The 17,552-nt window shown below is 39.6% G+C and overlaps 1 protein-coding gene across 4 annotated transcripts in view; it reads left to right on the top strand.

The window, feature by feature from the left end:
• DERA (deoxyribose-phosphate aldolase) overlaps positions 1-17,552 on the top strand; it is a 233,788-nt gene that overhangs the window by 51,930 nt on the left and 164,306 nt on the right. For all 4 annotated transcript variants that reach the window (XR_014326609.1, XR_014326610.1, XR_014326611.1 and 1 more), the window contains exon 6: positions 16,613-16,741. Coding sequence is in view for 1 of the 4 variants with exons in the window: in XM_082850623.1 (XP_082706749.1) it covers positions 16,613-16,741 (129 nt within the window). In the remaining 3 variants the exon portion in view is untranslated. The remainder of the gene's footprint in view (positions 1-16,612; positions 16,742-17,552) is intronic.

Genomic DNA, 17,552 nt, shown 5'->3' on the forward strand with positions numbered 1-17,552 from the left:
TTGTGGCACGCGGGCTTAGTTGCTCTGCAGCATGTGGGATCTTCCCGGACCAGGGCTCAAACCCGTGTCCCCTGCATTGGCAGGCAGATTCTCGACCACTGTGCCTCCAGGGAAGTCCCCCCATACATTCTTAATATGTTAGTTGGTGCACATTTCTGTGCCTTAACGGAAAGGAGTTGGCAGGGAAAGAGAGTGGGCTGCGTGAGCCAAACAGGATGTGATCATAAAACGCCTCACAGCAAAGGTTGAGGCAAAACAACAATAACAACAGTGTTTAAATAAAAAGATTTATGAAGTCAAAAGGCACAGCTGTCTGGACAGCTATGAGGCAGGTCATCTCAGAGATTCCAGTAGCCCCTGGGAGCATCCCTGTATTCAAGGAGAATCCAGTCACACAGCAATTCTGAAGGATCTAGGAAAACAAATGTCAGGCCATGCCCATTGCCTGATACTCCCATCTGTACTTACCAGCATCTTTTAAGCCTTGCCAGGTTTAAATTCTTGACAGTTCACAAATATCTTTTTGTGCTTTTGATTTTTGATCCTTTTCTTATAGTTCATGTGTGCTTTGGGCAGTTGCAATCATTCTTAAATGGCTTATTTTAAGTAGGTGTCCCTTGTCCCTGTATATTAATTCTGCTTGTCTGTTCCTTGTCATAGATTTCAGTTAAGATTTAAGGCCTAGAGTAAGAAAAAAATGAGTCAGCATAATAACTTAAAACAAATCTAGAAATAAACTCTATGTCATTTAGTTGGATAAAAAACTGTATGTCCTTTATCTTTTATTAAGTAGTTACAGATATAGAAGTATAGTTTATATTATAACTTGTGCTCTTGTCTCTAGAATACTACTAATTGGAAAATAAAATACAATAGGAGATGAGATTTGATGTAATGGCCTTTCCCTTAATGAACTAGAAATGGTTGTTTTTAAGAACTGATAATTTCCCAATAACAAACATTCATGCAAAATATAATAACACATCTTTGTCCCAGACCATACTTTTCTATTAACTCTTTTTATGGTGTTAATAACCTCTTGACCCAAAACAAATTGAAAAGGAACATTTAATACTAGAAATTTAATTCTAACTAGAGAACTGCAAATGTCTTAGGCCTTTTTTCACTGCAGTATTTTATCTTAATTTCAGTTCTCAATTTGATTACGTATTGTATTTTTCGGTGTCATGTTTTAATATTAGCTCTTTACTAAAATATGAGCCTAACATTGATTTCTTGGAATTTGCTGATGGAAGTGTCTGTGAGGCTGTTCCACCTTCTAATCCAGGCTCCTCTTCTCTGTGCACTGAGGTGTGTAGGACACTGGTTAAAGCACAAAAGAAAGAATCTTGTTTTCTAAACCTGGCCATTCAGAGTGTATCTTGTGACCCTTGTGTATGGTCACAAGGGTCCACAGTTTAGGGTATGAACTCACAGGGGAGACTGGAGAGGGCTTGTATTCCTCTTCTTGGATTCTCCTTGACGACCATTTAAAATCTACTCCCTCAAACTTCTAACTTTTCCACCCACCTTGAGGCTCCTTAAGTACTGGCAGACAACCTACCTGCTGCTTCTCGGGAAAGGGAGAATCTGTTACGCAGGAACTTCTCGGTGTCCTTGCATCAAATCTACTCCCCTTGCTGCTCCTCTTCTCCTTCCTCCTGAATCCAGTCCCTGGGCCGTGCTGTGGCTCCCACCTCCTCCCATAGTTTCACAGTCTTGGGCCTTTTTTTTTTTTTTTTTTTTGCGGTACGCGGGCCTCTCACTGTTGTGGCCTCTCCCGTTGCGGAGCGCAGGCTCCGGACGCGCAGGCTCAGCGCCCATGGCTCACAGGCCCAGCCGCTCCGCGGCTTCGTTGTGGTGCGCGGGCTTCTCATTGTGGTGGCTTCTCTTGTTGCGGAATACGGGCTCTAGGCACGCGGGCTCAGTAGCTGCGGCTCGCCGGCTCTAGAGCGCAGGCTCAGTAGTTGTGGTGCACGGGCTTAGTTACTCTGCGGCACGTGGAATCTTCCCGGTCCAGGGCTCAAACCCATGTCCCCTGCATTGGCAGGCGGATTCTTAACCACTGCGCCACCAGGGAAGTCCCTATCCAAACATTCTTATCCAGTAAAAAAAAAAAAAAGCCTACATGTCACCATTCCTCCTCATCCCCAGCTGAGTCTACCTTTCCATTCTCCCCTTTGTGGCTGAAATTCTTAAAAAAGAGCCGTATGTACTTGTTTCTCTTGAATCTGTTCTTTCCAAGATAACAATGCCCTGTTATTTTGCTATGCCCGGGAGATACTCTTCAGTCGTTTAGCTTTGTCCTGCAGCAGCAGCTGACACAATGGACCGTTTCCTCCTGGAAACACTCTCTTGTCGTGGCTTTGGTGACCCTGCTTTCTTCAGGTTTTCCTCCGTGTTTCTGAATACTGCTGTGTCTTGTTTGCAAGCTCCTCCGCTTCTTCTGTCATCACTCAAGTTCTGTCCCAGCAAACTCTCAAACTTCTCAGACTCTGCACACTCTCCCTTGGAAACCTCCTATCCTCACTGATTTCGGCTGTTCCCTGTGCTGAGGACCAAACCTCCAGAGCACGGAACCCGCATCTGTCTGACTCTGGAATCCGTGTTCCATTTCCCCACCAAAATGATTCCCCATGAAACGATGCTTTTCATCGATTAGTTTCACATAAGCAGACATTCAAATTCAGTGAATCTTGACCAAAGCAGAGTTTTAGTCACTTTAGAAAAAAGTTCATTAAAAAATATTTACATTTCCCCGACTTTATTTACACTTTCTATTAAATACAGTTTTTTCTAGATCATTCAGAACTATTGTATCAGTGATTATAGGCACCTCATTTTATTTCACTTCTGTCTGTTGCACGCCACAGATTTTTGCAAATTGAAGGTTCGGGGTAACCTCGTGTCAAGCAAGTCTGTAGGCACCGTTTTTCCAACAGCATTTGTTCACTTCATGTCTCTGTCACATTTTGCAAATGCTCAAATTTCAAACTTTTCCATTATTATTATTATATTTATTATGGTGATCTGTGATCAGTGATCTTTGATGTTACCATTACAAAAAGATTATGACTTGCTGAAGGCTCAGATGGTGGTTAGCATTTCTTAGCAATAAAATATTTTTTAATTAAGGTATGTACATTGTTCTTTTAGACATAATGCTATTGCACATTTAATACATTAAACTATAGTGTAAGCATAACTTTTTTTTTTTGCATAACTTTTATATGCACTGGGAAACTGAAAAATTCATGTGACTCGCTTTATTCTGATATTTGGTTTCTTGTGGTGGTTTGGAACTGAACCCGCAGTATCTCTTGAGGTTTGCCTGTATATTATCCTGGAATACAGTGACGTTCTTAGGGGGCTACTGACGTCTCCAAGGTGACTTGCCCCATAGCAAGTCCAGACTGCTAATGGTCCAGACTGCTGTGCTTTTTTTTGGATTTTGTATCTTTTTATTTAAACATCTTTGTTATTGTTGTCGTGCCTGGTCCTTTGCTGTTAGGCTTTTTACTGTCAGCTCGTTATACTGTCCTTCCCTCACTCCTTTCCATCTGGGTACAGAAATGTGCACCATCTAACTTAGCGCTCCGGACAGTGGTTTTAACTGGATAGGGTGTGGAATGTATTGCTGGTTCTCAGGATTATCTGACAGATGTTTTCTGATTCCTTGCCCCAGCTCCCTTCCTCACAGAATCTAGCACGTTCTCCTGAGTATGTGTAACATCAGGATTGGGGGTTGGATGTAAGGGAGGAGTAAGATTCTACACTGAAAATCACTCTAGGTGATTTTAATTCCACCCCTTCTTCCCCTGCCATCCCATAGTCCTAAGGAGAAGCACTAACTTGGAGCATCTTTTTTGTTTGTTGGTTTGTTTTTAATATACTTCCGGTTCTTTTTTTTTTTTCTTTTTTTTTTGGCCCTGCCAAGTGGCATGCGGGATCTTAATTCCCCGACCAGGATTGAACCTGTGCCCCCTGCATTGGAAGTGTGGAATCTTAACCACTGGACTGCCAGGGAAGTCCCCCAAAGCTTCTAGTTCTTGATTCTACATAGTTTAGGTGCCGCGTAATCGAAGCATTGCTGGATTTACATATTGATTAATTAGTACAAATCATATCTCCCATGTGTTGCCATTTATTTAACCTGGCTCTGCAGTTAGCCGTGAAGAGGAGGCTTAAGGAACAGTGTTACTATGGTGTGTTTAGCCAGAAAGACATCTACTTCTGTGCTCTTGGGCGGATGGTTCTCCTCTCCCTGGGAAGACTGTGCTCTGAGATGAAGAGAGCAGCTCTCCTGTGCTGTACCGGGAGAGAGGGGGGGTACCTAGCTGGCCAGATGGGTCAACTGTCATTGGAGTCACAGACCCAGAACATACCCAGAAGGGATACATTGTGGAGGAAGAAGGGGGGTCACTCTAGGAGACCCGAAATAGTTGGTCTGTGCAGGGTCTTTGCATTAGACAGAACTTGGTTGGAATCCTGGTGCTATCGTCAGTAGCTATTTGCTCTCAGACAAGTTACTTAACTTCTCTGTACCTTCTGTTCCTTCTCTGTAAAATAGGAATAGCGGTATCTACTTCATGGGGTCATAATAGGGATTAAATTAGATAATGTGCGTAAATTGGTTATCTTGTTGCTTGGCCCAGATGAATCCCTCCTTGCCAACTGCGGTTTCTTCTCTTTCCACCTCCTCCTCCTGATGAGGATAGTATGTTGTCAAGGGAAGTATCGACACAGCACATGCATTGAGTTAATGAGGAGGAACTCACACGGGTTTTAGTATTTATAATTTTGCCAATTTACACTGAGTCCTTGGGCAATACTTCTCTCTGCCTCCATTTAAATAAGCTACCAGTGAGGGGATAAGACGTAAGGACTTCTGCAGTCTTCTAGAGCTACCACGGCCTGTGATTTTATATTTGGTGTTTTCATTGTCTGTGTATATTATTCCAATGATAAGGACTTGTAATACGGTATTTTTTATGATGATGTTGAAGTTGACACCTCAGTTGCATTCCATAAACAGTTCTTTGAAGAAAGAAGTCACCAGAAGAGGTTCATCATCTTATAAACCTTATTGAGCAGGCTTTGAAAATTAAATGCATTCCATGTTCTGTAAATATACAAAGATGTTCATTTTTCACTTTTTTATGACCTCTCTCTGTCTGCTGCATATATTTACCTAATACATTACCAGTGACATGGAAATGCTATCAGATTCAAGAATCTTCCAGGACCTTGAGCTTATTAGGACCTAGAACTGGCTTTACTAGTTTTTGGAAACCCATTCCACACTGGAGCACCAGCACACACGACTCCAGAGGTGACTACTTCTGTGACATTTTTCCAGCATTGTGTGTTCAGAATCACAACTGGAAATACTGTTTGTCTTCTGTATCCAGAGCCTCACGTACTTTTTTTTACCCCATTCAGTTCTTCAGCTTTGACTTGCTTTCCCACATTTGGTTTGTGGAGTACGTGTCTCATGACTCTCAGGAGCTTTAGGGTGAGAGAATGAGATATTCCAGCCAAAGCCACAGTATCTATCATTGTGTTGCATGCAGGTAGATCTTGAAAATCTTGACTCTGGGCAACAATTTATTTTTCTTATTCGCTTATTATTACAAAAGAAGGGTGGTAGAAAGAACACCTCTTAAAAGAAGTTAGGATTTTTCTTTGTTTTGGAGAGCTGTTAATCATAGTATCTTATGAGAAAAGCAATCTCTAAATCTATAGACACTTTTTGGGGAGGAATCACATAACCCATAATCTGTGCTCTCTGTTTTGAGGGTTGTTTATAAAAGAAGAAATCTGGAGATACTTACGGTAGCTGTATGCTTTTATTTTATTATTTTTTTTTTGATGCTATGATTCTTCAGAACTTCAAATACTGTTGACAAAAATGTGTGTGTTTTATCTCTTGCAGGTTGCTTTACTACCTCGTGTTTTAGCTCATCTCTGTTTTAGTCTTACAAGATTAATTAGTTGCCTTAGTGGATGAAAACTGTTCTTGAACATTTTGTGGCTTTTTTAGATTAAAAGGTTGCTGTATAATTTTATATTAAGTGTTTGACTGTACATATAATTATCTTAAGAGTTATTTTCAGGCCACTCATGTGCAGTGTTGAACATCTTTCCGGTACTCAAAAAATAATTGCTTAGATATGTTCTTTAACAATTATGTTTTAAGTGCCTTTGAATAGCATGAAATGTAAAGGGAAATCTACTTCGTGGCTTTTAGATAGGAGATACTGTCTTTAAACACTTGGATTCTTACTCAGTTCATAATTCCTATACATGAAAGCTTCACTAACATAGTTTTCTATGTCTACAGCAGTGCTTTTCCCAGAAAACTTAACAAGTTGCCAGCAGCCACAAAATTAGGAATCTGTTTTCCTTTTAGGTGGGAGCTGGAAAGAAAGAGGATAATTTTAGGTAGAGAAACGTAGAATGCTTTAGATGAGAGTTGCTGCTAACACGGGGAGGCAGAAGGTAGAGCCAGTGGTCGCCCTGTTTTGGATGCTGTTTAAAACTGATGCAGCGTGAGCCCCTCCACCCCTTGGATCAACATCGTCATGCACACCGGCCATTCCCAGAGTGGCTGAGTTCTCTGAGTCCTACCAGGGACCACTCCACCAGCACAGCCCCGCTTGTTGTTCCCACTGGCAGTGACAAGCTGAAGGTCAGGCTATGACCTCCGTTTCTCTTCCTCAGTGTAACACCAGTAGGAGGGATGAGACGGGACAGACAGGAGACCACACCTCTGCTGGTTGTGCCGTTGTATTGATTAAGCATCTACAATGTAATCCATCCTGGGTTTCTCATATACCCACTCTTACTACTCCTGAAAAACCTTGTTACAAGTCAAAACATTTATTATCAGGTTTTTTAATGTGACATCACTATGCCAGCCACTTCTCTGCTGTGTGTGTTTTGTTAAATTTTGCATTATTCTGACTAATTTGCAGTCGTGGTATTTGAACTCCATTTTCATTTGTCAGTCATCTTTTATAATAGCCTTCCAAATTATTATTTTTCTGGTACGTGAAAGAATTGTTCTTTCTTTTTTTTTTTAAGTGGAGAGTTTTCTGTTTCTGTAATGTTTGAATTTTTAACAATGAATATGTACTATGAGTATGTGAGCAGAAAAATTAATAAATGCTCTAAGGAATATGTCATGATGTATGCAAAGACTTAACTATAAGGGTGTTTGCTGAAGTATTGTTTATAAGAGCAAAAAATCTGAAACCTTAAATATCCAATAATAGAAAGATGATTGAATACATTATTTACGACCGTGCGATGGAAGATTGTACAGCCATTAAAAATTGTGCTACAGACCTGTATTTATTAATTTGGAAAGATGTCTATGATATATCAAAGGGGAAAAAAGCAGGTTATAAAATAATATGTGCCACATATAATCACGCATTTTTTTTTTTACAAAACAGTAGAATGGTTGATAGTTTCAAAAGCCCTCCCATGAGAAAAATACCTGGATACTAAATAAATTACAACGGCATTTGTTGTAACTTTTTAACTTTCGTTTTTGAATAATTTAAAACTTACAGAAAAGTTACAGAAATAGTACACAAAACTCCTGTTTACTCTTCACTCAGATTCCCCAATTATAAAATTCTATCCCGTTTATCTTTTTGCCTTCCCTCCCTCTCTCTGTGTGTAGGCAGATAGATATCAATAGATAGATAGATTGATAGAGATTTAGATATAATTTTTCTTCGAATTATTTGAGATTAAGTTGCAGAGCTCTTGATCCATTACTATTAAATACTTCAGTGTGTATTTCCTAAAAACAGGGCCGCTCTTATACGAAGCCGCAGTGCACCATCAAAGTCCGGAAATTAGCACTATCATACTACCATTAAATCCACAGACTTCGTTCAGGTTTTGCAGATTATCCTGGTAATGTTTTAATTAGGTCCAAATTCAATTGTTACATGTCTCTTTGGGCTTCTTCAATCTGGAATAGGCCTCGATCTTTCCTTGTGTTTGAAGCATAGAGGTCTGTTATTTTGTAAAGTGTGCCTCAGTTCGGGTGTGTTGCGTGTTTCCTCATGATTAGATTCACGTTAGGTAGTTTTGATGGGAATAACGCTGAGCTTTGCTCTGTTCTTCTCAGTGCATTAGTTCAGGAGTCCCAGCATGTTGATTTGTCCCATTATTGACGATGTTACTTTTTTACTTGCCTAATACGGTTTCTGCCAAGTTTCTCCGTTGTAAAATTAATAAGTATTTTGTATTTTAATAGGTAATTAACATCCATTATGAATGGAGCTATTTTGAGACTCTGTTAACATCCTGTTCCTTATCTAACTTTTACTCAGTTGTTTCAGTGTTCATTGATAATTCTTCAGTTATTACTCCGATAGTTGCCAAATGGTGATTTTCTAATTCCATCGTTTCTTCTGTACGTACTAGTTAGCATTACCTTCTCCTGCCTCCCTTTCTTCCTCTCTGTAAGAACTCATGGATGCCTGTTTTACTCAGTTGGTTATAATCCATTACTGTCACTATTTATTTTGGTACTCAAATTGTCCCAGATATGGGGAGTGGCAGCTGCTTCAGACTGGCTCCTCTGTCCTTTTGACATGTTTCTGTTTTTCTCTAAGACCTTCCTTGTAATTCTTATACAAGATATTTCCGGCTTACTTTCAGCTTTCTCTGCCCCAAGCTTGGAATCAGCCATTTTCCCAAGGAGCTCTGCTTCCTTTTATTAAAGACTGGTATTTAGAAACCAAGATCTGGGTGCCAGGTGTATTCATTGCTACAGGGTTGTTGTTTCTAGGCCTTCTCAGTGGAAAGCTCTACAAAATATGTGAATGTGTACAGTACACATACAAACACGCATACATCTGTCTATCTATCTATCTGTCTTAGAAACATGAGTTCGCGCGGATAACTTCCATTACAAGCCAACAGCACATGGTTATTCTTGCTCTCTCCTTTTCTATATTTATGCCTCTTTTTCTTGTCAGTGAGAAATTTTCCTCCCATTTTCATCAGTATAGTTACTTATTTGCTCAATTCCCTTGTATGTAACAGTCTCTCGACCCTGCAGGCTGTCTCCCTGGCCCAGTACTGCGTACTCAGGCCGGCTGTGCTTAACAAGTTTTCCAGAATTCCCAACCCTCACTGGTAAGAGCGTCCCTCAATGTGTAGACAACACTTTGAGAATTTTTGAAGGAAGGTGCTTTGAAAACTTGGAGGATTTTTAATTCTTTTGGGTAATGATTCCTAATGAGGAATTTTTTGGAAGGAGGATCTCTTGAACTTATTACTTCACTTGTAATTTCCTCCACATATATAGTCCTGTAGCAATTATATAAATCTACTTCCTGCTGCTGTCCTTCCCTGCAAATGAGGAGGAAACCCACCCATTAGTTTTTTCACTGTTTTGCTTATTCATATTGAAAGGAAAGTGAAAGTTGATTTGATTATGATTTGAGATTGACAAGGTTACATTTAAGCCATCAAGTTGCTTTGATTTGCATATGGCATTTATCTAGTTTCCAGGGTGACTATTACTGCAATGCCAGGTGTTCAAAGCTACCTGTACTACTTGTGGCTTCCATGGTTTGTGTTGGAGTGAAATGGTTTATTTATTTATTTTTTTTGTAAGTAAGATCTGTAAATTCTAAGTATATTTTTATAAGTATTAGGACAGTACTTGCTTTGATTTGTTTTTTAAAGTAATTTTTGGATTTCAGAAGCTACATAAGGAAAAATATAGAAAACTAGTATGGAATAATTAAATGCTTAGCACATGCCTGGTACTCTTCTAGCTACATGTATTCTATTTAATCTTCCCCCAAATATGTGAGCAAACTGAAGCCCCCTAAGTAATTTAGGCTTAGAAAAATTGTAATTCCTACAAGTTTACATGACTAGCAAGTAGCCGAAACCGTCTTATACCAGCAGTCTCTGCTATCCAAAGGAGCATGGGCGGCTCTGAGTTAAACAAAGCTAAGAGAAGTTTGTGATATAGTAAACTAGACTTCTGTTCTAGTGCCCCAAGGCGGTCGCATCTTACGTTCTTTAGGAAACGTAGATCATGGTGTCCTCTGCTTTTGTCAGTCCCTTTGTGCTCTGAACGTGATAAGCACTCAGCAGAAACTGTAACAGCATCACCACCACTACCAGCAGCAGGAGAACAAGTGACTGACGTTCCCTGATTGTTAACTAGGTGCTGGATACTGTCCTTAGGACTTTTAATGTATAGTAACCTATTTAATGCTCGAAATAACTCCACAAAATATGTGAACCTCTATTATCCCCATTTTACAGATGAGAAAACCAAGGCAACGGTTAAGTAATTTTGTGCAGATCAAACAACACATTAGTTTAGAACTAGGATCTGAATCCAGGCCGTCGGAGCACCCACACTGTTGCCCACTGCACCATACTTCCCCAGTCTTCTGTATGTGTTATACTGGAGTCGTGGGTTAAAAACTAATGAAAACAATTCTGATTAAGCTGAAAAGGGATTCATTAGGAGGATGTAGAGTAGCTCACTGAATCAGTGGGAGGCCTGGAGAACCAGGCTTAGAAAACAAGCAGGACCATGAAAGAGTGGGGAGCTGAGAATAAGCCAGCTGTGCCACAGGAAGAGTCTGCTTACAGGGCCACTGCCGGTGTTGCTTCCACCGGCCAGCACGGGTACCATGCTGCTGGCTGGTGGCCACTGGACTCTTGGATCGGCTGCCATTGCTGTTGCTGCAGTACTGATGAAAACCCCTATCTGTTCTTCATCTTTGCATCACTCAGTAAGATTCAAAGGACCAAGGAGAAGCATTCATTTGATGGAGCCCAGGCAACGCTTTAAAAAGGCCAGACCTGTTGTGTGCTTCTTGATGTAGTTGTCCTGGTATACTCTGGGCAGAATGGTAACAGAAACAAATAATGACTTTCCCAATGTTGATCTTTAAAGATTTAAGTTATTTGCTCAGAAAACCTTGATCCTGTTACGTGGTGAAATAGGTCAGTAAAATGATTTGAGGAGTTGGCAGTTAAAGAATCAGAAGGCACTAGTTCCATATTTGTTAAATCCAGTTAAGCTTGAAGTGACCATTTTTGGTTCATTCTGTTTGGATCATGGATTAAAAAGCGTAAACTCCAGGTGGCTGATAATTGAGTCATAAAATACATCTGTTTTTTTCTGGTTAATTTTAACAGTAGGTGAAGAAATTCACTGGGTCAAAGGTAATATGTTTCAGAAAAAGGCTGGTGGTAATTTTGTTCATAAACATGCTCAGGATCAATGTTTTAAGAATTTTGCTATACAGGCCGAAGTTCACTTTAACAAATGCTGTGATAAAATATTTTCAAGCCTTATCTGATGGCTCACTGGTTGTAAGCACTAATCCGTATAGAAAGTTTCGGTGCAGTACAAAGAGTTGGCTGGGTCAGGCCATGCAGCACGATCTGACTTTTATCACACAACACTTAGTGAAAACTCATTTTACTAGAATTCTGAGCTTGATGATTAAACTTTTTGAGTGCTTACAGTAAGACAGGCAATGTGTGAAGCACTGTATATATATCTTCTCTTTTAATCCTCATATAACCCTATAAAGTAAATATTGTTATTGACTCTTTAAGGATGGAAGTGAGCTGAGAGAAATAACTTGCCTGAGGTCACACAGGAAGTGACAGAGTTGGGTTTTAAATCCACATTGGTTTCACTCTTAAGCTTGCTTTTGATGGCAACATTGTACTAGGAAGAAAAATCATTAATTAAATCATAAGTTAACTGCACATTAGCCTTCTTCTTTTTTAAAAAAAAATTAATTTTATTTATTTTTTTGTACAGCAGGTTCTTATTAGTCATCAATTTTATACATATCAAGTGTATACATGTCAATCCCAGTCGCCCAATTCATCACACCACCACCCCCATCCCCCTGCCGCTTTCTCCCCTTGGTGTCCATACGTTTGTTCTCTACATCTGTGTCTCAATTTCTGCCCTGCAAACCGGTTCATCTGTACCATTTTTCTAGGTTCCACATATATGCGTTAATGTATGATATTTGTTTTTCTCTTTCTGACTTACTTCACTCTGTATGACCGTCTCTAGATCCATCCATGTCTCAACAAATGACCCTATTTTGTTCCTTTTTATGGCTGAGTAATATTCCATTGTATATATGTACTACTTCTGCTTTATCCATTCGTCTGTTGATGGGCATTTAGGTTGCTTCCATGACCTGGCTATTGTAAACAGTGCCGCAGTGAACATTGGGGTGCATGTGACTTTTTGAATTATGGTTTTCTCTGGGTATATGCCCAGTAGTGGGATTGCTGGATCATATGGTAATTCTAGTTTTAGTTTTTTAAGGAACCTCCATACTGTTCTCCATAGTGGCTGTATCAGTTTACATTCCCACCAACAGTGCAAGAGGGTTCCCTTTTCTCCATACACTCTCCAGAATTTGTTGTTTGTAGATTTTCTGGTGAAGCCCATTCTAACTGGTGTGAGGTGATACCTCATTGTAGTTTTGATTATCATTTCTTTAATAATTAGTGATGTTGAGCAGCTTTTCATGTGCTTCTTGGCCATCTGTATGTCTTCTTTGGAGAAGTGTCTGTTTAGATCTTCTGCCCATTTTTGGATTGGGTTGTTTGTTTTTTTTAATATTGAGCTGCATGAGCTGTTTATATATTTTGGAGATTAATCCTTTGTCTGTTGATTCATTTGCAAATATTTTCTCCCATTCTGAGGGTCGTCTTTTCATCTTGTTTATGGTTTCCTTTGCTGTGCAAAAGCTTTTAAGTTTCATTAGGTCCCATTTGTTTATTTTTGTTTTTATTTCCATTACTCTAGCAGGTGGATCAAAAAAGATCTTGCTGTGATTAATGTCAAAGAGTGTTCTTCGGGGTTCCCTGGTGGCGCAGTGGTGGAGAGTCCGCCTGCCGATGCAGGGGACATGGGTTCGTGCCCCAGTCCGAGAAGATCCCACATGCCGCGGAGCGGCTAGGTCTGTGAGCCATGGCCACTGAGCCTGCGCGTCCGGAGCCTGTGCTCCGCAACGGGAGAGTCCACAACAGTGAAAGGCCCACGTACCCCCCCAAAAAAGAGTGTTCTTCCTATATTTTCCTCTAAGAGTTTTATAGTGTCGGGTCTTACATTTAGGTCTCTAATCCATTTTGAGTTTATTTTTGTGTGTGGTGTTAGGGAGTGTTCTAATTTCATTCTTTTACATGTAGCTGTCCAGTTTTCCCAGCGCCACTTATTGAAGAGACTGTCTTTTCTCCATTGTATATCCTTGGCTCCTATGTCATAGATTAGTTGACCATAAGTGCGTGGATTTATCTCTGGGCTTTCTAACTTGTTCCATTGATCTATGTTTCTGTTTTTGTGCCAGTACCATATTGTTTTGATTACTGTAGCTTTGTAGTATAGTCTGAAGTCGGGGGTCTGATTCCTCCAAGTCTGTTTTTTTCCCTCAAGACTGCTTTGGCTGTTCGGGGTCTTTTGTGTCTCCATACAAATTTTAAGATTTTTTGTTCTAGTTCCGTAAAAAAATGCCATTGGTAATTTGATAGGGATTGCATTGAATCTGTAGATTGCTTTGGGTAGTATAGTCATTTTCACAGTATTGATTCTTCCAATCCAAGAACATGGTATATCTCTCCATTTGTTGGTATCATCTTTAATTTCTTTCATCAGTGTCTTAAAATTTTTGTACCTACAGGTCTCTTGTCTCCTTAGGTAGGTTTCTTCCTAGGTATTTTATTCTTTTTGTTGCCATGGTAAATGGGAGTGTTTCCTTAATTTCTCTTTCAGATTTTTCATCATTAATGTACAGGAATGCAGGAGATTTCTGTGCATTAATTTTGTATCCTGCAACTTTGCCAAATTCATCGATTAGCTCTAGTAGTTTTCTGGTAGCATCCTCTATGTATAGTATCATGTCATCTGCAGTGACAGTTTTCCCTCTTCTTTTCCAATTTGTATTCCTTTTATTTCTTTTTCTTCTCTGATTGCCGTGGCTAGGACTTCCAAAACTATGTTGAATAATAGTCATGAGAGTGGAAATTCTTGTCTTGTTCCTGATCTTAGAGGAAATGCTTTCAGTTTTTCACCATTGAGAATGATGTTGGCTGTGGGTTTGTCGTATATGGCCTTTATTATGTTGAGGTAGGTTCCCTCTATGCCCACTTTTCTGGAGAGTTTTTATAATAAATGGGTGTTGAATTTTGTCAAAAGCTTTCTCTGAATCTATTGAGATGATCATATGGTTTTTCTTCTTCAGTTTGTTAATATGGTGTATCACATTGATTGATTTGTGTATATTGAAGAATCCTTGCATTCCTGGGATAAAACCCACTTGATCATGGTGTATGATCCTTTTAATGTGTTGTTGGATTCTGTTTGCTAGTATTTTGTTGAGAATTTTTGCATCTATATTCATCACGGATATTGGTCTGTAATTTTCTTTCTTTGTAGTATCTTTTTCTGGTTTTGGTATCAGGGTGATGGTGGCCTCATAGAATGAGTTTGGGAGTGTTCCTTCCTCTGCAGTTTTTTGGAAGAGTTTGAGAAGGATGGGTGTTAGCGCTTCTCTAAATGTTTGATAGAATTCACCTATGAAGCCATCTGGTCCTGGACTTTTGTTTGTTGGAAGATTTTTAATCACAGTTTCAATTTCAGTGCTTGTGATTGGTCTGTTCATATTTTCTATTTCTTCCTGGTTCAGCCTTGGAAGGTTATACCTTTCTAAGAATTTGTCCATTTCTTCCAGGTTGTCCATTTTATTGGCATAGAGTTGCTTGTAGTAGTCTCTTAGGATGCTTTGTATTTCTGTGGTGTCTGTTGTAACTTCTCCTTTTTCATTTCTAATTTATCAATTTGAGTCCTCTCCCTCTTTTTCTTGATGAGCCTGGCTAATGGTTTATCAATTTTGTTTATCTTCTCAAAGAATCAGCTTTTAGTTTTATTGATCTTTGCTATTATTTTCTTTGTTTCTATTTCATTTTTTGCTGCTCTCATCTGTATGATTTCTTTCTTTCTGCTAACTTTGGGTTTTGTGTTTTCTTCTTTCTCTAGTTCCTTTAGGTGTAAGTTTAGATTGTTTATTTGAGATTTTTCTTGTTTCTTGAGGTAGGCTTGTATAGCTATAAAGTTCCCTCTTAGAACTGCTTTTGCTGCCTCCCATAGGCTTTGGGTCACCGACTTTTCATTGTCATTTGTTTCTAGTTATTTTTTGATTTCCTTGAATTTTTTTTTTTTTTTTTCTTTTGACCACACAGCACAGCATGTGGGATCTTAGTTCCCCGACCAGGGGTCAAACCCCTGTCCCCTGCCGTGGAAGCACAGAGGCTTACCATTTGACTACCAGTGAAGTCCCTAGCCTTCTTGAATTTTTAGATCAAGAGATTTCCTTGTCGTTAGTTCTTAGTGGACAACTTTCTCTTTTTAGATTTGGTAACTCAATAAATGTCATTCCATCCAAGATTCATGCTCTGAGTTAAAAGAATATAAATTGTTATTGCCACATATTCTTTGGCTGTTTATACCATTCTCACATGTTGTCATATTGGATGTGTGGGTAAGATGATTTTGTCATAGTTTATGTGGGATGCACAGGGTAAGGTGGGAGGTGTGGCATCTCAGATGGTCTCTAATACTCAAAACTATTGATTATTAGGGATTTGTTAAACTATTCAATTCTTTCTTAAAAAGCCTGTGGGTGCCTCTTGGAGGCAACGAACACTGGACTTTACTGTGCATCTTGTAATAGAATCCTTGCCTTTATTTGTGTTCAGTTTTCACTGTCGAGGTTCAGGTTAAGTTCAAGTTTTCTAGGATTGAGAAGACAAGTTTTGTTTATCTTATTATAACTTTCATGGTTTGACTGAGTTTGCTGACTTGAGACTAATTTTTTTTTTTTTTTTAAATCCAGCTGCTTTCAGAGTCCTATATGGAGTTCTAGAAAGCCAAATGTGCTATTGGGGTCAGAGGTTAATAGATTCAACGCTGCATCTCTGAATTCCTCTACAGCTGGATTTGTGTACCTATATCCATCACTACCTGGCTCAACACTTTTTAGCCCGATATATAGACACATACCCTGGCAGATAGTGGGGCAAGCTCTTATGTCTTTATTACCATTAGCAGAGCTCTCAGGAAAGGCCTGCTTTATATTCCAACAAGAGAACTTACTTTGTGTGAATGTGAGAATTAATAAGGACCTGAGGATTTTTTTCTTCAGTTTGCAAAGTAGCATACCCCTGTGTATCTGGTAGATGGATTTCTTTTTTATTGTAAGTAACCATCATATGGAAGCAGTAAAAACTATTTGTAATTTCCATGTCATTATAATGATATTTTAAAAGCTCCATGGCTCAGGACCTTGGGCCACGGCATAGAAAGAGTTTCAGGATAGCAAACTAAGCATTCCTTGTAACAGGATGTGAACTGCAACAGAATGCTTGAGGTGATATTAAATTGGGGCGATTTTTAGAAAGTGACAAATGGTTTATGTTTCCTAAATCTGAGATGGGTTCTACCAGCTCTGAACGGCTGCCAGGTTACGTTATCACTTGCCTGCTTTGTAACTGCCTCAATTATTTCCTTCCCCAGCCCTGTATGGTGAGATTCGTCAGTTTCGCAAGGCCTGTGGGGAGGCTCGTCTCAAAACCATCTTAGCAACAGGAGAACTTGGATCTCTTACGAACGTCTATAAAGCCAGTATGATAGCCATGATGGCAGGTAAGCCAGGTTTTATATTGAAATGATGGTATATACTGCATTGATGTTTTTAGAAGGAATAAGTGAGTCAGAGCATTTGGCTATTAGCTGCAAGTGCTGACCACTTGGAGTTTGTTCTGGTGGGGCGTCAGATACTTTATGAATACGTGTGCAGTGGGAAGTGTTCGCAAACTTGGCTTTCTTCCACGTTTTTTAGTGGCATTTTATCATTGCACTATCCTTGTAAGGCAGTAGATGGCTCTCTTGTTAGTGAATTGCCTTCTGTGTTATTCTTTGATTATTCATTCATCAACATATGTTAGACAGAAATTTCCTTAGCTGACTTCTTCCCCTCTGTGAATTTAGGGTTTGATTTTTCTCAGAGATCCATCTCCATACTGTCTAAGGCAGCCTGTGCTTTGTTTGTGTTAATTTTTTCTTCTTAAATTTAGGGCAGTGTCCTTGTTTTTTATATTTTGAAATGTAGCTTGACTTATTCTTTATCTTTACCAACAGCATGTCTAGCCAGTCATACGCCCAAGCCTGAAACTTGGGAGTCCTGCTGGATTGCCTTTTCTTACCTTCGTGTGAATCAGTGAACGATTCTCGGGAGTTCTACTTTTTTACCGTATCTAATACGTCCTCGCTCCATTCTGTGTGCTGCTCTCTTAGACCACTGTCACGCCCCACACGGATCACTTCCGGTCTCCTAACCAGTTTTCCATGTATCTACTTCCGTCCCCTTTCAGTCTGTTCTCCACACCGTTGCCAGAATGATCTCTTTAAAATGCCAGTTTGGTTATGGTACTGCTTGCTGAAAATCCTTCAGTGG

The sequence above is a fragment of the Leucopleurus acutus genome, assembly GCF_964270905.1.
Source record: "Leucopleurus acutus genome assembly, chromosome: 11".
NCBI classification, from domain to species: domain Eukaryota; kingdom Metazoa; phylum Chordata; class Mammalia; order Artiodactyla; family Delphinidae; genus Leucopleurus; species Leucopleurus acutus.